At 58.1% G+C, this 22,789-nt stretch overlaps 1 protein-coding gene across 3 annotated transcripts in view; it reads left to right on the forward strand.

Moving 5' to 3' along the window:
* Positions 1 to 3,030: 3,030 nt before the first annotated feature.
* The window catches only part of SLC12A7 (solute carrier family 12 member 7), a 75,864-nt gene continuing 56,105 nt past the window's right edge, over positions 3,031 to 22,789 (forward strand). The window contains exon 1 of one of the 3 annotated variants that reach the window (XM_057496813.1): positions 3,031 to 3,267. In XM_057496813.1, the coding sequence (XP_057352796.1) occupies positions 3,078 to 3,267 (190 nt within the window). In that variant the 5' untranslated portion in view covers positions 3,031 to 3,077. The remainder of the gene's footprint in view (positions 3,268 to 22,789) is intronic. The other 2 variants (XM_057496803.1, XM_057496808.1) reach the window with 2 other exon arrangements.

Raw genomic sequence — 22,789 nt, forward strand, 5'->3', positions numbered from 1 at the left:
CTGGAGACACCCCCTTCCCGAGCCCCTTTACAGAGGCTGCTGGAAGGGGAGGCCCCAGGTCCTGATGAGCCCATGAAGGTCTCCCAGGGCACAACTGGCTGAGTGATTAGGGCTGAGCCCCGGGGATGGATCAAGACGGAAGGAAGGAGAGGAAAAGAAGAAAAGGTAACGAGACAGCCTCCAGTGCCTTTGGGCATGAGGCCCCTGGCCCGCCTGGTGTGACTGCCCCACTGTGTGCTTCCAGGCACCCTCCGCCCCACCGCCGGGGTCATCCGCATGCATGGCTCTCCACCCCTACCCCCAGCTCCTTCATCCTTCACTGGGCTTAGCAAACTGGAGCATTTTAAAGACCTAACTAGATACTTTGCATCTCTTCTTTCTGCAGGTAACGGCGTATCAGGAGCCACTTGGCTTCTCAACGCACAGTCCCTCCACCCCCATCTGGACACTCAGGGGGTTCTGAGGTACCAAGAGGCATTCACCAAAGACCTCCCAGGTTCAGGGATGTGACCACTGCCCACGTGGGCCAAGCAGGCTGGCGGGTGCAGCGGGCCCATGCACCCAGGCTGAGGTTGACCCTTGCTTTCTGCACAGCTCCAGAGTCTTCCAGATTTCTAGGACAGCCATGTGCCGAGGGGCTGGGGGAGCAGAGGGCCAGCCTGCTCCTTGGAGGTGTGCTGGACAGGGCAGATGGGGGCATTTGAAGGAAAAGCTCCAGACGCAGGGTGTCCTGGGGCAGAGGTGGGGCTCTCACCTGATAGGCTCTGCACAGAGGGAGGAGCTTCCAGAGGGAGAGAGCCGAGGGGTGGAGCCACCCTCCCAGCTTCCTCTGGGACCTCCACAGTCAACAGAGGGCTCTGGGTCCAAGGGTGGCATGCGGGGACAGGGCCAAGCTGGGTGGTCCTCCATCAGGTCTGCAAACTCAGGGGGCTCCTCGATGATGAGGACCACCAGGCTGTCTGGTTCCAGGCCTGCCCTAGTGGAGCAGAGGGAACCCCACCCCAAGTGCCTGGCCAGGACAGTTCCAGCTCAGACAAGGAGTGCTAGCAATCGTGACATTTCATATTGCCCTGGAATTTGTAGAAAATTCCAAAGCGAGAACAAAAGCAAACAGAAGAGGTAAAAACAACAAAGACGTAGCTATCATTATCTAGAGATTAAAAGTTCCCTTTCAACACTTACGAGGTTGCATTGGATTATTGCAATTGAATAATAGAATTTAGAATTCTGCGAGGTGGCACGTTACAAAAGAAATACGTAAACGCTAACAGTGCTTAGCTTTGCTTTTGTTTTTGCTCATCAGCAAAGGTCTGTTACAGTAGGAACTCCAAGTGTGCATACATCTGCATAAACACTAGAAAAAAGACATGCAGGACCTGGATGGGAAGATCCTACACCACAGAGAGGTCAGTTCTCAGCAAACTTACCTATGGATCCAATGCCTTTGCAACCAAAGTATAAATGCACTAGGGGGAAAGTCACCAAAATTATTCAAACATCCATCTTGGGCGACAATGAGTGAGAATGGCCTAGAAAATATTGAAGAAGAGGGGGCAGGGGGCAGTCCCTGTATCCCATGAGGACTGGGAGTCTGTGGAGAGCCCTCCTGCCAGGAGGGCCTCCTGAGCACCTTTGAGAGCCCCAGAAGGCTGTGCAGGAATGAGGTCAGTGTGGCCAGGTGTGCCTGCAGGGGTAATAACCTAGGTGCTGGCTGTCTGCTCTCCAGCCACAGGGATGGAGATGGGGAAATGTAAGTGAGGGCGGGCGCCGAAGGAGTCCTCCTTATCCCAAATGCAGGCTCTTTCCCCCCGTGTCTGTGGTGCCTCTACTACCTAGCCTCTTGTTCTCCTCATTAACAGGGCTCCCAACCATTAGTAGGCACATTTCCCAGCCTTCCTCACAGGCAGCTGTAGTCATACGGCTGAGTTCAGGCTAAAGGGTCAGAATGTAAGGCGCCGTGTGCCACTTCTGGGTCGAGCTCTTGGGAGGGGGCTGATTGTCCTGCTTTGCTTCCTAGTCCACTGCTGGAATAGAAATGATGGCTGGGCCAGAGCCGACATCGTGGACCATGTGGTGAGTGAATGGCAACACGCACCGCTGACCGCTGACCACCTTTAAGCCATGGCTCAGATGTCCTCTTGTCTTGGGCTGTTCCCAACACCCCATTTACAGTCTCATCCTCCCAGACCCCCTCTTTGTTTGCTTCTCCATCAGAGCTCCTACCTCTGCCTCCCCTCTAGAATGTACAGTTCTGCCCCTACGCCATCTGCAGGGCCGGGCACAGCTGGCACCGTAAAGTGCCGAATGAACAGCCGTGTCAAACACACTTGGTATTGTGAGGTGCAGCATAAACAAACGTAAAGTGGGAGCCATGTGAACAGCTATTAGCCCGTGGCCGGTGCTGCGTTGAGGGAGCCTGCGGGAGAGTGGGCAGCTCCCACCTGGGCCTCCGCCTGCCTCACCTCCCCCTTCCCACCCTCTGCGCTCCCAGGCCCCGTGAAGTCAGCTTGACCTCCTCTCCCGAAGGGCTGGAAGCCCTGGTGGATCAGAGGCCGGAGCTGGGGGACAGGCGCATGCCCGGCCAGGGCACCCCATCACCGCGGTCCCCAGGCTGGCCACCGACCAGAGAGGGACCTCCAGCCTCCCACTGCCTGTGCCTCCCCTGCCAGGCCCTGGCGGCTGACCCACGCCCCTGGGGGTCTCCAAGCTCTTTCAGGGAGGCCCCCAAGGCTGTGCTGCTCTGAAGGGGCAGAACTAGTTTCAAGATCAAGGCGTCTGTGTCCCAGGGTAGGCAGGGGACTCCAATGAAAGCTAGCCTCGAGCTCCGGCCCGGTGTCCAAAGGCCTTTCCAGACGCCTGCCCGCCCCGCCTCGCTGCGGGCCGCCCCCGGGGCCCCTCCCCGGCCCCCGCTCCCGTCTCGGATCCCGAGCGCGCCAGGTCCGGGCGCCTGGCCCCTCCCCTGCGCCGGCCCCTCGCCCCGCCCCCCCGGCGGCCCCGGGGCCCCGCCCTGCAACCCCTCGAGACCTGCGGCTTCGCGGCGCCCGGGACCCTGGGACGGCGTCGGCGCCCGGGCCACCATGTCCCGGCGCTTCGTGGTGACCCCCGCGGCGGGCGGGGCGGGGGACGCGGGGCTCGGGCCCGAGGGCGGCGGCGGCCAACGCCCCAGCCCCGGCCGGGTCCCGGACCCAGACCCCGCGGCCGCCCCGGAGCCGCCGCGGGCAGACGCGCTGCCCATCCTGCGCTACTGCCGGGAGCCGAGCCGCTACGGTAGGTGCCGCGGGTCCCGGTCCGCTCAGGGCGGGCGTCGCGTCTGTGCGCCCTGGGGACGGCCGCGCGTGGCCGCGGGGTCAGCCTGGGATGGAGCTGGCGGCGCCTGCACGGCGCACCCCTGGGGGACCCTGGCTGCCGCCCCGTCGTGGGCCCTGGAGGCGCTGCAGGCCGCTGGTCCGCTGTCTGCGGGGTTGGCCGGTACCCGCCGGAGGCCCTGTGACCCCGCTGCTCCTTGAGCCAGAGCGTCCAGGCCAAGGCGCGCTCCGGGGGTGTGGGAGTGGGAGGAGGCTCGGAGACCCCCAGGCAGTTCGCCCGGATTCCGACGGGAGCTGGGGCCGTGTCCGCTGCCCAGCCTCTGCCTGTCCGCTGGGTGTTCCCCAGCCTCGGACCCTAAGCCTGGCCAGCCTGCCTTGTCCAGGGCCTCGGCCTGACCCCCAGCCGCTCGTGGGCACAGAGCCCTTGGGCACCGCTCGCCTGCCGGCCGCAGCCTCCCGGACAGCCCACAGCCCTTTCTGTGCCCCCACCCGGGAGGGTTGGCGCTCCCGCATGAGGGATGGCTCCTTTCCACCTTGGCCTTTTGTTGATTCGCTGGGAAAGTTCTTTAAGACGATGATGAAGTGGAGCCCGGCCTCCAGGGTGAGCAACAGGCTTGCGTGGTGTGGGGGCCGTGCCCACGTGTGCGCGTGTGTGCAGATGCCCTCTCTAGGACTGTGCCTCTCTCCGTCCGATTCTGCTGTGAGCTCCAGCTCAGGTGTGGGAGGGCCACTTGTTACTCTGGGTGGGGCAGAGCTCAGCTCCTGCTTCCTCCCCGTCGCCCCTTAGCCCTGGGAGCCATTTCTGGGGCTCCAGAACCTGAGTTTGGACCTGTGGTCTCACCTCCAGGCCGGAGGTCCACTGCACCCCGCAGCCACTATTTCCGGGCTGAGGGGCACTCTCCAGACAGCTGAGACGTCAGCTTCTGCCGACCCAGGAACACACTCCTCTTGTTGTCTGCAAGCTGGTGAATCGGCAAGTCACAGATTTGTTAGGAATCAGAGCAACTAATTATTTCTCAGCAGTTGTGCCAGGCTTCCTGTCTGTTCTGAGGGAAATGCTTGACAAAGGGAGTCAGCGGAGACTTCAGAGAGAGGGCGCAGGTGGGCAGGCTTCCTGAGGTGTGTGGGCAGCAGCGGGTGATGGAACTGGGGATGCCAGCCTGGGCTTGCTGGTCCCCATGGGGCCTGGGGCCTCAGGGGCCTCTTGCCTGGCAGATGGACTCCCCAGGGGCACTCTCCTGGCACGCAGTCTGGCCCCAGCACCCCACAGGCATATGGCTGGGTCAGGCTGGCCCTCCAGGGCCCCCTTGGACCCCATTCCCCTCTCTGGGCCTCTCTGCCTCGCCCCTCTCGTAGCCCAGCTTGACAGCCTGTGCCCTGGGGGCGGGTCTGCTGCCAGGAGACATGCTCAGGTCTCCACGTGTCTTTATGTTTCTGTTCTCCTTGGGCTGCGATGTCTCCATCCTCAGGCTGACATGGGAGGAGGGCACTGCCCCGGAGTCCTCCATGTGGCAAGTGGGAGACGGGCTGATGGGGCCAGGGCATCCTGTCGACCGGGCAACTCTCCTGTGTGTGGTTGTCCAGGGGCCAGACCTCCGTCCCCATCCCCCCAGGGCTGGGGATCCAGGTCACCATCCATGCCCCACTCCAGCCCTCAAGCGTGTAAAGTGCTGAGCCCAAGGCCTCGGCTGTGCCCACACACAGGGCTGACCGTGTTTGCATTTTACTGTAGACAACTGACCTCCAGGGTGTGGAGCAGTTCCAATTGATCAAATGATTTTGTGTCGTGCCCACTACTGGTGAACAGAAGACCTATGTTTGACATTTGATGCTGCCTCTATGACAATGTAACTAAGTGTAAAAAAGTAAGGTTTCATTGCAGCAGAGAGGCGCCCCGCCGATGAGTCTGTGCAGAACATGCCCTTGTGCTGAGATCTCCCTCCTCTCTGCTGAGGGACAGGACATAGAAGATGTCCTTGTGTCCGCATCCCTGTCCCTGGTTGCAGCTAAGTGGGCAGCACCTGCGAGGAGAGGGCGGCGAAGTCTGTACGGGAACAGGGCAGCCTGCTGCTTGGTCCCCATGCTCGCCCTCTCCTCCCAGAAAGGGAGCTCCTGGGGTGGCTGCAAAGGGGTGCCAGGGCCAGAAGTAAGGCGTGAGGAGGGCATGCCCCTCCTGACCCACCTAGAGGGGCGGAGAAAAGGGGAGAGACTGCCAGGGGCTGCCCTGAGGACAGTGAGGTTCAGGGAGGGCCCCCACCAGCCGCAGTCCGCCTGCCCCCCACCTGCGAACCCCCGCCTATGGGCCACACTGCTCGGTCTCCATGCCCTGGTGTGGGCTGTGCCTGAAGCAGACTGAGTGGGAGATTCTGAAAGCCTGTGGGTCAGGGCCCGTGGACAGCAGCCTGACACCTCCATGGGGCTGCCTGGGAAGGGGGCAACCTCCTGGGTGAGGGGGCTGACAGAACCAGCCAGAGGATGGGTGCATCTGCCAAGGGAACACAAGGGCCCAGCAACCTGTGCATCTGGACAGCAGGGTCTGAGGACCCCGGTCTAGTCGGGCACTGCCCTGGCCAGGGGAAGGTGGGTGGCTTGACCATCAGTCCCACAGCTGCCCAGGTGGGAAGGAGGGGGTGGAGCAGATGCACGGGTGGCAGGACGGGCCGTGCAGTCCCTCTGCCATGCTCTCAGCTGCGCGGGGGCACCAGCCTGAGCAGCACCGGCCTGGCTCTGTCCCTAAAGTCTCAACCCAGATGGCAGCCCAGGCAGGTCTGCTGTGGGAGTGGGGCGGCCACAGGGCCTGACGCCGAGGGACCCTGGGGAGACCCGCCTGCCACACATCTGCCTCTATTGCCTAGGCTCCTGGGGAGGCCGGCAGGCAGTGAGGGCTTCCCTGGGTCAGGCCGACCCTTACCTCAGCCCCTGCCTGTGTGTGCTCACGGCCACGCCCTGCCCTGGGACAGAGGCCAGGCCCTGATCAGAGGGCCGGCACTTGCTTTCCTCTGAATCTGGTGTTACGGCTGGGGGGCTGGGGAAGTCCCACAGCCCCTCGTAGTTAGGCCTTGAGGGCCAGTATTGCAGGCCTGTTGCTCAGAACACTCGAGGGAGTGTTTTATACATGTGTCGTGTGTGTGTGTGTGTGTGTGTGTCTGTATGTCCATGTGTGTTGTATGTATCTGTCTGTGTGTCTATGTCCGTGTGCCTATGTCCATGTGTGTCTGTGTGTCTGTATGTCCTGTCCGTGTGTCCATGCATTTGGTTTTTCATTGCTCAGGGAGGAGGTGGAGGCTGACCACCCAGCTGTGACACTGCTGTAGTTTGAAGGCTCAGGCTCAGGGGCGCAGAGTGGCAGGGACAAAGGGGACGTGGTGATGCCGACGGGATGAGCCCCAGCCATCCTCAGGCACTGCCTGCTAGCCCGACTGTGCCAGGCTCCAGAGTGAAGCCCTGGCCTCCAGCGCCTCTGTGCTCTGGGAAGCCAGCCTGCTCTCAGCAAGGTGCCCTCCGCCGGTCCAAGGACCCTAGAGAGCCTGCCTCCCCGCCCAGGCAGGGTGTCTGTGCTTCACACGATGTCATTCGTGGGCCTGGCCTTCACACAGGGAGTCTGGCCATAGGTTTCTCCTTGGGAGTGTCTCAGGCAGAAGCCATCTTTCCCTAGCCAAGTTTGGTCTCCCGTTGGAGTGCAGGTCCACAGCCTGCCACCTGTCCCCCTCATTGCTGAGGTGAGGCCAGCCAGCTCTGGTGTCAGAGAGCCCGCCACCCCACTGGGCAGGCTGTTTCCCTTTGGCTTAAATATTTTATGGCAGGGCCCACGAGTTGATCTGACCTCCTCACAGAGCCGCACCACCCAGGCACTCACAGCTTTGTCACTCTGCCCCGGCAGAGTTCTCACCAAATGTGGCTTAACACCCTGATTTCTCTGATGCTTTCTGCTCAGTTGGGCCTCTTTTCCATGGGGGGGTGTCACGGGTTTTGAGGTACCAACTCCCTTTTACATAAAAATTACATGAGAGCCTGGGTGTTCAGGCAGCCACACCAAAGTCCTTAGCCCACTGGGAGGCCATGGGGGCAGGCGCAGGACCTCAGACAGGCTGCCCTTCTGCCCAGCACTGCCCTCCTGCTGCCCTGGGGGTGACCTCCACTGGGGTGCCAGCTGCCCATCCCTCGCATCTCCCACCCAGGCCTCTGTCCCCAGGAGCGAGGCTGGGGATTTCAGTGTGCATCCACAGATGCTGGCTACCTACAAACATGTTGGGGGCAGTTAAAATGTGACTGCAGACACAGGGCTAAAAATGCAAGCGTGCCTCAGAGGACGCTAAGAGGACAGTCTGCCACCGGAGACCATGTCTACAGATCTGCTCAGGTTCACTGTCCAGAACATGTGAAGAGCTCCCACAACTCAACAACAAAGAATCAAGCCAGTTAAATTGGGCAAAGGACTGGAGTAGACTTTTCTCCAGAGGAGACTTACAGGTGCCCAGGAAGCCATGGAAAGACTCAGGGAATGCAGACCAACCCCCAAGGAGACCCCACCTCACACCCATGAGGGCAGCTCCTATGGAACGCAGAAAATTACAAGTGTTGGTGAGGATGTGGAGCAATCAGAACCCTCAGGCGTGGCTGGTGAGAGTATAACATGGTGCAGCCACTGCGGAACACAGCCTGGCAGGTCCTCGCAAAGGTGAACGTGGACTCGCCGTGTGGCTCGGCACTTGCACTCTGACACATGATGCAAAGGGACTGAAAGGCACTTGGGCGTAGATCTGCACACGGGTGTGTGCAGCAGCCAGAGGGTGTGAGCAGCCCAAGTGCCCATGGACAGCAAATGGGTAAAGGAGGTGTGGAATCGCCATACAGTGGAATATCAGCCTTAAAGAGGAGGAAGTCCCGGCCCCGCCACGGCACACTGGACCCCGAGGACACTGTGCCTGTGGACCAGCCAGTCACAAAAGACAAATCCTGGGTCCCTCATCCGAGGTCCCTGGAGGAGGCAGATCCACAGAGACAGAAAGTGGATGGTGGAGCTGGGAGGGGAGGGGAAGGAGGGGATGAGTGTTCACTGGAGACAGAGCTTCAGTTTGGGGAGATGGAAAGTCCTGTGGTGGGGGGGACACTGCACAGCATGTGAAGGTGCTTGAATTGAACTGTGGCTGGAAATATTAAGTTTTATGTTATATATACTTGAATACAATAAGAAAAATACCAGGAAAAAAAAATCAAGAAGGAAAGAAGGTCCATAAGGAAACTAAATCCCTCCCCCTCCCTGCCCCTCCCAGGGCCTGAGGGTCTCCTGTTTCTGGGAGGAGGGCAGTTTGATTGAGTCAGTCCCCACTCCCTGCAGTCTCCCCAAGGGGTGGGCCCCTCCTAATCTGAATCTCCCTCTGCAAGGTGTGAGTTCAGATTCTGGACAGAGATATTTTCCCCAGGGATCTCCCTGTTTTAAATAACACCCTGTATGACCCTTCCAGGATGGTCCTAAAGGGGAAAAATGGCAGCTGGCTGGCGCCTGCCTTCAGATTCCAGAAGGGGGCTGCCGCCTGGGATGGCTCCTCCTCATGCCGAGCCCAACCTGCTCTCCAGCCCGAGCCCTCAGAGGGGCCTGTGCACCTCGACTGAGGCAAGATCAGCCACTGAGAGACAGGTGGGACAGGGAGTGTGCATGTGTGTGCATGCATGTGTGAGTATGTGCTCGAGTGAGGTTTCTGCCGCCCTAGGAGGGCTGCCATCACACCAGCGTCCTCGCATCAGACAGTTTGAAAGCAATACCATGCATCACCTTCTTGCTCCTGCACCCACCCAGGGAGTGAGGGGACAAGGCATGCTCCACATTGTCATCAGGGGCCAGGGAGACACACTTCCCCAACCCCACCCACCCTCACTGGGTGTGGGGGACCCAAACCCCTTCCTTCTGCAGCAGTCCAGTCTGAACGCCACCCCCACTGGGGCTGACTGGGCCCCTGTGGGCACTCAGTGCCCTGGGAAGTTCCCCAAAAGCCTTGCTGGGCATTGGCGCCAACTGGTGGCACCGAGAGAATGTGGAAGTGCCTCCTTGGTGCCCAGAGAGCAGAACCAAGAGGGTGTGTGCAGGGAGACAGACTTTAGGGACCTGGCTCATGCGGTTGTGGCTTGGTGAGCCCAAGGCTGCAGGGGGCGGGCAGGCCACAGGCCCAGGGACGCACCTCACTGAAGCCCACAGGCCGTCTGCTGGCAGGACCCCTACCTGCTCGGGGAGGTTAGCCTCTGTTCCATTCGGGCCTCTGACCAACTGACATGGCCCTGGTTCGGGAGGGTGACCTGCCTGGCTCCGCCCACCACCTTGAACGTTGGTCTCATGTGAGCATGTTCCCAGGAGCTTCCGGAGCAACGTCTGACCCGCCCTCCAGGACCACAGCCCACAAAGCCTGCACATCAGACCTACCATCGCAACAGTGAGAGGAGGTGCCCAGGAGTGGCTGCTGTGTGTGCTCAGGGACACGCATCGTGCACACACCTGTTGCCATGGTGTGCATGATGTTTCACACCTTCATCTCAGCATATTGCACATACTTTTCTAAAGAGAAATGCCTTTATCTTTTTTATTCTTAGACTCTAATTTCTTTACAGCTGTGTTATAAAACCAATAGACGGCTTAGCTTCTGGCGATGGGACTCCCAGCTGTCAGTGAGCGCATTTCTGACCATTGTTCTTCATGCCCACGGCAGGCCTGGGTATCTGTTCACCAGCCCTTCAAGGTGTTTTGCATTTTCTCTGTAACTTGCAGTCAGCTGCTGCATTTTGGTGGTGTTTCTGTGGAGAGATGTGGTCAGGTTTCACCAGCACCACGACTGAGCATGCTCCTCTGCCATGGGGCCAGGAGTCCCTGACCTGCTGTGCTCACTGCCACTGTGGGCATCGTGAAGTCAATTTTAAGTGGCTGAACACGTGGTTTACTTTACAAATAATCTTGAGCTGCAGAAATGCCGTTATGATTCCAAGATGAGACACAGCCAGCTTTGTGTCATCATAATGTTGCTAAAAATGGAGAAAGACAGTGGATGGGATACGTGGGGTTAGGGTCTTCTCCCGACTTACTCAGGCAGGCAGGCCCTGTGCATCGTCCTCTGCAGCCCATCTTTAATTTTGGCACCCCACCCCCACCTCAGCCTGGTGACCTGTGAACCTGCCAGCAAATGCCAACTGTGGCTGATAAGTATGCACACAGACAGGATGATAAAGGGTGCATGTGCCATCAGTCATCATCCCCGTGGTGGGGGAGGAAGGCCCCTCTTGCCCTGGTTAAATTTATGCCTCCAGACTGTAAGGACGATGCTCAGGCCAAGGACTGGCCCCCTGCACACCCAGGAGAGCGCCTGGGGAGGGGCCAGCCCTGGGATGCCTAGATCTGGGCCTCCAGCTTTGGGGACAGGAGACCTGAGTGTGTGCCGGCTGAGCTGCCTGCTACCTGTGGGGCCTGTTTCACCTGAGTGGAGGTGAATGTCACCAGCCGGACTGCCTGTCTCAGCCAGGCCTCCTCAGGGACCATGCTACCCCTATCCCTGCTCTTCCCTGATCCCCCAGGGGGCTCCCCCTGAACTGCCTCCTGCCATGGTCCCCCGAGGTCACTCTGAGCCCCTTTTGGGCAGCACAGGGCTCTGCCCTCCCAGCCAGGTGCTCCCTCCCCTGCCCCACCTCCACCGGCTCCAGTGGCCACCTGAGCCCTCCCCTGGGGCTAGGCCTCCCGTTGCCTGGAGACCCATGCGCTCTGGTCCCCCTGGACCAGCTGAGAAGAGCTGGCTGCACCAGGATCCTGGCCACAGGGAGGCCCAGCCATGCTGCTCCCCATCCGTTTAGGAGCAGGGAGCTGGAGTTTAGCTGGAGGAGTGGGGAGCGCAGCCCTGGGACCCCTGGACCCCAGGCTTAGGCTCTCCCGGAGGGAGCTTGTGTTGCGTGTGCTCGGCACCAGCCTGTGCACCTGCTGCCAGCAGGGGCGGGTGGGCCTGCCTGAGCACTGTGTCCGGAGCACCAAAGCCCCTTCCAGTGCAGGCTCCACATGGCTCCCTGGGGTTCCCCCTACTGAGCCAGTGCTGGGGGCCTCACTGCTCCTCCTGCGCCCCCAAGATGTGCCACAGAGCACAGGCCACCCAGAGTCCCCGCCACCCAGAGAAGCTGAATGAGCTTGTAAATCAGTGGCTGCCTTTACAAAAGCAGATGGTCCCCTGGAATTGAGAGGGAGGCACCCTACCCTGTCCCTGGGCCGCCCTGTGCACTTTATCTCCACCAGGCATTTGAACTTTGCTCACATCTGGTCACACGCCTTCCTTGGGAGCCCAGCATGGTGCATGTCTCCCGCCCATGGATGGGTGGTAGCTTCAGAAGCAGCTGGGAGGATCCTGACTGGTGTCAGGGGCACAGAGCCCATGCATGTCAAGGGACATGGAAGGCCGGGAGGCACACCATGCCGGCCACACCGCTCCAGCCCAGCTCCTCTCATCTTAATGCACTGAGCCACTCTAGCCAGCAAGCGCCATGTGCAAATTTTACTGGGCAGACAGGTGGAGGGCTTTGCTCTCTTGAAATCCCACAAGATGGCACCAGATCACCGCGAGTTTGGGTTGATGGTGCTCATCTCCACCACTATGTTGGTGCATTTGTGGGCTCAGTCTCCCCTCTTTTTGGGCTGGCAGGGCTGGACAAACCCCTCAGACCAAGACCACCCCACAAAGGTGTGTGCTTGCCTGGTCATCCCCAGGAGGGGCCCCCATCTTCCGGACAAAGCTGAGTTGACCCTGTGGGACCAGCTCAACTTGACAGGCCAACAAGGCCAGGAAGTGTGGATCCCCTACCGAGTGCCAGGCCCTGAACCGGGTGCTGGTGGGATGGCTCGGTGCTCTGCAAGGAGCTGGCTCCAGGGTGGCCCTGCCTCCCGGTCAGATCTGGGCTCCTACTCGTGCTGAGTGAGCAAGAAGGGCCTTGACTGCCTGGTGTCCAGCCCAGGGGCAGTAGCACAGGCCCTGGGGCAGGGCCTGCCCCAGGACAGGCTGGGGACCCAGCAGTGGTTCTGTGTCTCATCCGGGAGCTGAGGGGCCCAGGAATCGGGCTCGGGGCCGTGGGCCGAGCCACCTGCTGTCACTGCTCTTCACTCGTGAACACGCTCATGTGAGTTCACGGAGCTGTAAACTGACCTCTCACTTGGCTGCACATCTGAAGAGGGAGGAAGCAGGGGCCAGGCTGTGCCTCCTACACCCCCAGGGCCCGCCCCGGGCACTGGCTTGGGGCCCTCCAAACCAGCCAGCCATGGGCAGTGCCCATCAGTAAAGCTGGGGCGCACCGGCAAGGCCACCCACGGCTCCCCGTGTGCTCGGGGCGGAGAGTGTGGGAAGTCAGGACTGAGGGGGCAGGTTTGGCACAGTGCACAGAGCCGGATCTGGGTGTGCAAGGTCCTTCCATTTCTTTAAACGGGAGGACGTGATGTGCCCGAGTCCGGAGTGGCAGTCCCATGCCGAGGGCATCTGTGCGAAGGCTTCGGAACACCCTGCTGCCTTACTGCTGGTCCCTGGACGCCCTTCATTTCCTCCTGCCTCAGAGGCACGTCTTCAGTTTTCTTGTTACGAAGGTTCAGGCCTGGAGCAACCCCCCTCAGTGCCGGTGTCTCTCCCTCATCCCCGTCCCCTCCCAGAGCTGGGGAGGCTGGGGGAGGTCCGTGCTGCCCCAGGCCCCGCTAGGAATGACTGGACTCTGGTGGAGCCGAGCAGAGGAGGGCGCCAGCCTCGTGCTGTGGGCACCTACCTGCCCACCGTGTACAGATGGAAGGTCACACCTTGGGGGTGCAGAGGGGACCCCAAAGGAGGAGGGTCCTTCCTTCCACTCCTTGTGCATGTTCATGTTCCTGTTTCCAAGGCTGCCCGGCTGCTTAGACTCTGATCCCGGGTGAAATGAGAGGCCTGCGGGATCCACACCCCAGGTGACCGGGGCCACCATCTGACCCCAGGTGCTGGACAGCAGTGTCACTCGGGGGTGAGGCCAGGCCTCCTCGTGTATCTTAGCCACCCCACCAGCCTTGGGCCTGCTCTTGCCCCTGTGATCCTGTGGCTGCTGCTTATCCCTGAGGCCGGAGGGCTGTTATGACCTGCCCAGCAGGGACTGCGGTTTGAGCTCGTGTGCTGCTGGTAAAGCACCACCCAGCATGGTGTGCACGCCGGCAAGGGCTCTGGCAGCACTGTCATCAAGCGCACCCCACTCCCCTGCGGACCTCCCACCATACCCTGCTGTGCCTAGAAGCTCTGAGCTTTATTGTGGTGAGAGACCCGTAACAAGATTTACCATCTTAACCATGTCAAGTGTGCGGCTTAGGGCGTGAAGCACATTCACATGTCATGCAGCATCCCCACCACCATGGGACTTTCCATCTCCCCAAACTGAAGCTCTGCCCACCACACTCACCCTCTCCCCTCCCCGGCCCCACCGTCCACTTTCTGTCTCTGTGGATCTGCCTCCTCCAAGGGCCTCGGATGAGGGACCCAGGGTTTGTCTTGTGACTGGCTGGTCCTCGGGGTCTAGCGTGCCGTGGTGGGGCCCGGACACCCTCTGCAGGCTGAGCAATGCTCCACTGTGTGGATGGACCAAGCTGTGCTCCCCATTCATCCATCGATGGGCACTTGTGTTGCTTCCATGCTGCATCTGTTGTAAATCGTGCCACGTGAACACAGTGTGTGAGAATCCCGGGCCTGTTTTCAGCTCTTCCAGGACAGACCCAGAGGTAGGATTTCCGGGCTCTGTGCTATTTCTACCTGCAGCATTTTGCAGACCCCGCAAACTGCCTTCCACTGTGGCTGCACTTCCCTCCCTGCAGGCCTTACGGGAGGGTTCTGGTTGCTCCCTGTCCCTGGCAGCACTGTCATCATCTGTTTCCTCGATGATGGACATCTAGGGGTTCAGGCCTTTGGCCCGGAAACATGCAGCTGCTCCAGGATCACAGAACTAGAGCTGGAGGGGATCCAGAGGAGCAGCAGCATGAGCTTCCAGGAATTTCTAGATGCTTCTGGGCACGTGTTAGATTCTGACTCCCGGGGGGTCTGGCAGTCTGACCTGAGAAGAAGCTGTACGGCTGAGTGTGGAGCAGGTTGAGGGCCCCCCTAAGCCTCTCTCCCTGCTGCACAGGGGGGCACAGTGGCCAGCACGAGAGCCCACCACCACCTGCAGCTGGGGCCTCCAGCCAGCCTGTCCAGGCTGTGGCCTCGGTTGGTAGGGGCCTGACTCAGCTGCCAGGGGAGTACTTGGAAAGCTGACTGACAGTGACCACGGGCGTGGTCTGCAAGCTGCCAGGCTGCCTGGGCTGGCCCCAGCCTCTGATTTCCTTGAGGGTCCACAGCAGAGGGAATCTCGAAACATGAGGGTGGAGCAGAAGGAGCCTCGCCAGGGCACCTCGGGCCCCACCTCCATCACACCCCAAGGTGGCACTGTGCCACCTGCTGTGCGGACCCTGGTCAGTGGTGACCCAGCTGCAGCCAGGGGCTCCTGCACCCTCCCTGCCGTCCCCTGCCCCTGTGCCGTGCGTCCTTGCCCTTCTTGCTCGAGGTCCTGTTGGTGATAAAAACCGATGAAACATGCGCCCAACTGCTCAGCCAAGCACCCGGCCCTCACCTGATTGTCTCCCTAGGCGCTGGGGGGCGAGGTCCCCGGGAACCTGAAGGCTGGCCTTGGAAAATCTTTCCCTCCGTTGGAGAGGTGGCGGGTGGGACGCAGCGCTTAGGAGGTGCTGTGGGCTGTGTCCACCTACACCCTCCCGGCTGCCTGGTGCAGGGCGCCAGACCCAGCAGACAGCAACACAGGAGGCCCCCTGAAGTCTGGCTGCAGACACTGGTATAAGCAATGTGCAGGAATTCATACCAAAACAAAAGCCAGTATTTGCCTGAAATTTGAATTCAACAAGCACCCTGTTTGCCTGGCAACCCCATCAGGTGCCCTGTGGCCACACATGCCGAGGAGAACTGGTTTTAGGACGCAGTGATGCTCCCTGGGTCCCAGGGGGAGAGACCCGAAAAGCTGAGATGTGTGGGGGCTTTGAGACAACATGGGGGTGCTCCAGAGAATGGGTGAGGCCCTCACTCCCTGGGTTTTCGGAGAGGGGAAGAAAGAGGCAGAAAGCAGAACAGGACGGGGTGGGGCATCTGCACAAATGGCCCTGCCCAGCTGGTGGGGGGCCCTGAGTCTCAGATGTCCTGGGGGTCACACAGCCCACCTCCCCAGGAGGCTGCCAGTGGTTCCCACATGGGTTTCCTCTGCATCCTGGCAAACTCCACCCTCAGTGCTGGCCAGGGTCTCCCAGACTGCAGGGTGGGGCCCAGGGCCCCTGGCCTCCAGGCAACCATTTGGGCAAGTAAGAGGACGGCCAGCAGGGGGTGGGGGTGGGCCCTGGAGCTGTTGGGAGGGGACCTAGAGCCTGGGGTCCCGAGTCACCTGCCCTGGAGCCCAAGCTCTGCCTCTGGCCTGGGTCCCTGGGGGCCACCGTGTCCCTGACTCAACTCCGAGGCCCGTTCACCATGCCAGACCCTTGTCATCGCCCCTCCTCCCCACCCTGCCAGGAGCTGCGGGGTCAAGGGGGGAATTCCGGGAAGTTCAGTCCAACCTCAGCCACACTCCAGTACCCTCCCCCATCCTGCCACAGGTGCACCCCCAGGTGGGGGTGGCCCCCAGGTGTGGCAGGCCCCCAAGTAGGCTCAAGGGTGTCTCTCCTCCGGGCCCCACCAGCTCCCTGGGCCTGACATAGCCCCAGACCACCTGCCAGGGCTCCCTGCCACCCCCAGGCCCCTGAGCTGCCCCCTCCCTGAGGCAGAGGCTGGTCTCTCCTGCCCTGCTCATGCCCAAGGCTGCACATCCAAGCAAGATGGAGCTTCTCTCCTTCCTCCCCTGACAGCTAAGGGGCCACAAGGGCAGGTCTGGGGCAGGTTTGGGAGGCCCTGCGTGCAGCTGGGGGCTTCAGAGCCTTCGGTCTGTGAGCCCTCTCCCCACACTTCAAGACCCTGGGGGGGGCCTTACCCCTATATGCAGAGGGCCCCTCCCAGGCACTGGGGCACAGAGCCCCATGATGCTGCCCCTAATGCCCCACAGGCCCCTCAGTGCCAGCCTCACCTGGAGGCCCACCACACCTGGGGGACACCCTCACCTGGGGGCCTGCCTCACCTGGGGGACACCCTCACCTGGGGGCACCCTCAACCCTCACCTGGGGCCCATGACACCTGGGGGACACCCTCACCTGGGGACCTGCCTCACCTGGGGGACACCCTCACCTGGGGGATACCCTCAACCCTCACCTGGGGCCCACGACACCTGGGGGACACCCTCACCTGGGGGCCTGCCTCACCTGGGGGACACCCTCACCTGGGGGATACCCTCAACCCTCACCTGGGGCCCACGACACCTGGGGGACACCCTCACCTGGGGGCCTGCCTCACCTGGGGGACACCCTCACCTGGGGGCCCACTACACCTGAGGCCCACCACACCTGGGAGGCCACCTCACCTGGGGGACCTGCCCATCATCACCTAGCCAAAGTGAGTGCTGTGACCTCTGGAAGATTCCAGAGGATCTGGGCTGCCGACTCAGATCCCTTGATGGAGGAAGTGAAGAGTCTCCACTGCAGCTAAGGCTCACACACCGAGCGTGGGCAGTTTTAGGTGATTCTCAGGATATTTTATCTAGATCCAGAAATAAAATTGTGGAGGACATCAAAGTCTTCTTGGTGTTTTTAACTTCCGTTTTTTGGGAGAAATGGAGAAGCACCCAGTGGCCTGAGCCCAGGCCTGTAGGCTCACCTGCCCAGGAATCAGGTGACAGTGACGGCCGATGTCCAGCTTCCAACGACAGTGGCTGCTGCTCCTCCTGAATCACTGGGTCTCTGGCGGAGGAGCAGAGCAGTGCCCTGGGATTGGGGCCGGTGGCGACCGTGGGTGTCATCCCAGCCAGAGCCCTTAACTTTCCTGCTGCTCCTGCCAATCGTATGACCCAGAATCTGCACTGTGACTGTCCCCAAGGGGCACCCGTGTATTTGTGTGGTGGCTTTGACCCAGCCCCTGACTCAGGCCCATGGCATTCAGGGTGGAGGCAGCCTGTGCAGGCCAGGCACCTGGAGCCACGCCCCTGCACTGGGGTCTCTGGGACACTGGTTTCTCGGGCCGCACACCACAGGGAAGACACAGGGCGAGAGGAGGGAAGCCTGGCTCTGCACCTCATCCTGGGGAAGCCGGGTGTCCTGGGCCTTGGGTCTCTGGCGGGCCCCACACAGTCCCCTGGTGACTTTCCTGGTGATGCCTGAGGTGGGTGCTGAGGCTCCCTGAGACCCTACATCTAGGGGTCACAGGTGGGGGTCACTGGCACATCTGGGGCCCCCTCTGGCTTCACAGTGAGGGAACGAGGGTCAGGGAGGACACCACAGCCCCCTCCACCCTCAGACTTTCTTAGTTGAAACTGCACAGGTTTTTAAAATTTATTTCCTAATTGTGGCAAAATATACAAAATAAACAAATTGCCACCTTAACCTCCTCTAGGTGTGCAGTTCGGGTCATTAAGCACAGCCCCATGCCGTGCAGCTGTCCCCACAGCCACCCCAGAACGCCCTGCTTTCTCCATGAACTCTCCCCATGACACACCGACCTCTGATCAGTCCACCCTGATCAGGCCTTGGGGCGTTGGGAGCCCCAGGTGCTCACCAACAGGTTTTTCTGGAGCCAGAGTCCTCGTGGGCCATCTCCACCCCCAGGCAGACCTTCTGCGGCCCCATTCCACCCCTCCCTGCCCGCACCCTTGCCTTCTGGAAACATCCCTAACACTGCAGCCACGGCGCTGCCCACCCACAGCACCCACATCTCCATGATCCCCTTCACACCTCACACACCATCCTTCCCAAGAGGCGGGGGCCCAGCTTCCCTGTCCTGGCGGAAGCCCGGGCCCCAGACCTCCCACCCTTTCAGCGAGTGTGACGCTCGGCCACAGAGCCCTGCTGTGGCTGTATTTGCCCAGACGGGGTGCTGACTGTCCAGCATTGCTGGACCTAGTGCTGCCTGGGAGCATCCATGCGGGGCATCCAGCGGAGGTGAGAGGCATGGCTTTCCCTGAGGCAGGGTGGGACTCTAGTCAGCACAACCCGTGCTCCAAGCCCCAGGAATGGACTGGGGACCAATGGACGGGTCACGGCTGTGAGAGGACTCTTGAGAGATGCCCTTGTGTCCAGGACACACGGCTGTGCCCCAGGAAAAGCGGGGTCCTGGGTGGACACACGCTCGTGCTCACCCACTCCACTGTGGCCCGGTGGGGACTGACGGGGACCAGGCCTCCGAGGTGGCTGCCTCCGGCCTCCTGCCCACGGCAGGGCCAGTCCTCACAGACCAGTGTCACTTAGCAGATTTTACTGGGGGCGAGCGGGCACTGTGCTGAACACCAGACGGGAGTGGGGGGCAAGACACATTTCCTCATCTGAGCAGGCTAATTCTAGAACCTTCTTTCAAGGAGATGAAGGGGAAGGAACCTGTTTGTAGTGTCAGTGCTGAGCTATCCCAGGGTCTCAGGAGACTTGGCAGGCTGGGGTCATCTGAGAGGGCAGGCCTCCTCCGCGGGCCCACTGGTCAACCTCATACCTGTTCGCGTCTTTATTTTTGAGAAGCGAGGATGTCTGGTCTGCACCATGCCTCCCGGACCATGTTCTACATAACAGCCCCTTGCTCAGATTCTGTAATTCATGCTTCAGGACAAAGACTTTATCTAGGCAACCCAGGCAAGTGACCTTGGTTTCCCTGGATTCTGGGCTGGCCCTGACCCCTGTCCAGCTGAGACTCATTGGTGTGGGGCAGACTGCCAACCACGTTCAGTTCTCTTGAAGCCAGGAGCTGAGGCTGCTGCCCCCTCCCACTGCCCACTTCCTGACGGACACACAATTTTTAAGTAAGCATGCACCGACACATACCGTGGTCCCCACAACTGCTCAGTCCTATTTTATCTCTTCTAGAACAACCAGAAGGTGAATATGTACATGTAACCACCTCCAGGTGAGAAGCACAGCATGACCCCCCAATTCAGAGCATTGTGGGTGTTTTCATAGGGTGCAGCCTTATCTTTAGATCTTTGATGACAGATGTAATTTGATAAAATGAGTTAGTTAGGCAATATTCCTTATTTTATAAAAACTATCTGAAAAAGTTAAATATAATCGGTGCTATTTCTTCCTTAAGTATTTGGAAAAATTTCCCAGCCCCCAGCCAGCTGGGCCTCTGTGTGTGTGAAGGTTTTAAATTACAGATTTCATTTCTGTATGAGACGTAGTACTATTCAGAGCTTCTATTTATTCTTTTCTAAATTTCCGTAGGCTGTGTTTCCCAAACAACTTGTCTATTTCATGCACAATTACAAAATTATTATCCTCAAATTATTCATATCTTCTTACTATCTGTATCAATTTCTTGGGGCTGCTGTAACAGATTATCACAGACTGGTAGCTTAGAACACTGGAATGTATCTGCTCAGTCTGGAGGTCACAGTCCTGGATCAAGATGGGTTCTCCCTCCAGACACCCTGCAGGGGCCTCTCCTCTGCCTTCCGACGGCTGGGGCTCCAGGTGTCCCTGCGCTGGTGGCTCTGCCCTCTACCATCTGCCTGCATGACCACACAACCCTCCCCTTGCCTCCTGGGGCCTTCAGAGCATCTGTCCGATGAAGGCCACAGTCACGCTGGGTCAGGGCCCCTGTGTTTTCTTCACACACAACCGCTTTGGGTTCCCAGACCCAGTTCCAATGCCTCTGTGTGTGTGTGTGTGTGTGTGTGTGTACATGCACGTGTGCACAGGTCTTCTCGTGCACAACACCAGGAGATTCTCCAGCACCACCAGCAGAGTGTCCAAGGACTCAACTCATTTGTGACACTATCTGCCCAGAGACAGCACCAGATTCCCAGGTTAAGGGCTCCATCCTATAAGACTGCCCTCACCCCGCACTTCAGAAGCCAGTCACAAGCCCACGCAGTTCCCTGTGCTTCTGACCTACCAGCTACAGATCGGAGGTTCCCACGACCTCCCCCTTAGGTTCCGTTAATTTGCTAGAGCAGCTCACAGAACTCAGGAAATCAGGTTTACCAGTTTAATAAAGGTTACCGTAAAGGATACGAGGTAACAGCGAGATGAAGAGACACAGGGTGAGGTCCCGAATAAAGGGAGTCGTCTGGTCCCCCCAGCACGGAAGCACCGATGGAGAAGCAGGACCTGAGAGAGTGGGATGCTCTGAGTTTTGTGGGGGCCTCACTGCGTGGTCATGATTGACTAAATCTTTGGCCATTGGCTGATTCAGACTCACCCCCCCCCACCCGTGGGTGGGGTCCAAAAGTCTCTTCTTAACATAACAAGACCCCCATTTCACCTATAAGACTGCAGTGTTTTCAGGAACTATGGGCAAAGATCAAATATACCTGGGAACAATGTATTTCTTATAATTTATTGGATGGCAGCCACCCTACCCCAGGACGGTCTCACCTTAACCTTGATCATATCTGCAAAGCCCCTATTTCTAAATAAGGCTGCACCCACAGCTGCTGGGGTCAGGACTTCCACATACCTTCTAGGGGGACACAGTCTGACCCTCCACACTGTCTTGGTGATCTTCACAGCATCTGCTCTGGTGACAGTTTCATAGCATATGGTGTTAGCTGCGTCTCACAGGTTTGAAAAGTTGTAATTTCATTATCACTCGGTTCAAAATACTGTTTCAGTGGTGGTTTCTTCTTCAGCTCATCTCTTGAAACACGCTGCTTGACTTCCAAGTGCCCAGGGTATTTTCAGGCAATCTCTCTCCCTCTGACCTCCCGCTTCACCTCTCTGTGATCCCACTATGTCCCTCCCTTCTTGGAAATGGGCAGAGATCTGTGTTATGGTCAAGAATTTGGTCCATGTGGACAGATGTCTGTGAGCACTGGGGAGAATATATGTGTGCAGTTCCTGGGTGCATGCTCTAGTGCTGATCAGGTCGATCTTGTTGCACATGTGTTTCAAGCTTTCTTTATCTCTACTGATTGTTTTTCTTTTTTTTTTGTCCACCCATTCTCTCTGTTACTGAGAGAGGCGTCTTAAAAATCTCCAGCTAAATCATGCGACTGTAGACTATCTACTGTTAAAAGAACATATGGGATGTGAACAGTTCCCAGGAATGTGTGGTTTTAATTTGTCTGATTGTTCTCAAACTATTCAAATTCAGTTAGACAATATCCATCATATTATTGATAAGTTTTCACAAATGCCTACGGTACCTAACTGGTTTTCTTGGTTTCACTGGATACGGCTGGTAATTGTAGGTCTGCTTTTGTTATGTGTCTGTATTCCTATTCTGTTAATGTGTGTATGCAATTTAATTAGTAGTTTGTTAAAACCTATACATGCTTATGTTACTCTACAAGAAGTTATGTCAAAGAAATAATCAATCTTCCCATGTTTTCTTCCGTCTGCTACTTCTATAGCTTTTCTTCTTCCTTCCTAATTACAACCCTTTAGTAGAATTCGTGCCTCATATTGAAAATTACCGAGTATCATAATTCTTCCAAGTGGTAAAGATACCTCAAGATAAATGCTGGGCATAGAAGCCACAGAGCATAAATCTGCAAAGAAGTAAAAAGCTAACCTTTTTAAAGAATATTGCTTCTCTCTCACCTACCAACTTTACATTCCCTGTATGGCCCCGGAAGATGACTGGTTAGCCAGAGACGGGTAAGATTCCTCAAGGGAGGAACAACCTAAGACAGGCACAGTCGCAGGGGGGCCATCAGGTGAGAAATTGGGGATCAACAGAGGTGAGGCTTAGAACCTCACCCCCCCGTTCTGAGAGAAATCTTCGGCATCTGTGGATGTTTTGTTGCCCTTGTCTAGCTTGGATTAACACATAGTCTACAGGCACACACCTGATCATCTACATTTGCTCTCTTACAGCACTAAATTATGTTTTCTACCTTTATCTTGCATCTACCTACCACTTCAGCATTTTATTAAAAAATAATAATAATAAGGGAGAAATGTGGGATTCACATATAAATCAAGTATAAAAATCAAATGAATAATCATATCTGACTTGATTGTTTATAGTTCATGATGCATGATCAAAACCGAAAGTTTTTGTGATATGACTGCCCTTGCACTGTTCACCATGTAAGAACTTATTCACTATGTAAGAACTTGTTCCTTATGCTTCAGAAGATTGGAGACTGTTGAGAGTTAGGCTTGGGGTTGATTAATGATTGTGCATTGAGTCCCCTATACAGAATTTTATTGTTGTTACCAAAAAAAAAGGCAGCATTCGCTAATAAAAAAAAATCTCCAGCTGTTAGCACCAAGTGCCTATGTCTTTAGTTAGTTCTGCTGTTTTCGCTGTTTGTGACCGTGTCATCAGAGTGCATGTTGATGGAGGCGCTAATCAGCCACGGTGTTGATCCGGTTGGAGTTGGCTTGGGGCCTCCCTTTCCTGCCTTCTTTGCTGTTTAATATGCAT

Source organism: Manis pentadactyla, chromosome 2, assembly GCF_030020395.1.
Source record: "Manis pentadactyla isolate mManPen7 chromosome 2, mManPen7.hap1, whole genome shotgun sequence".
Classification (NCBI taxonomy): domain Eukaryota; kingdom Metazoa; phylum Chordata; class Mammalia; order Pholidota; family Manidae; genus Manis; species Manis pentadactyla.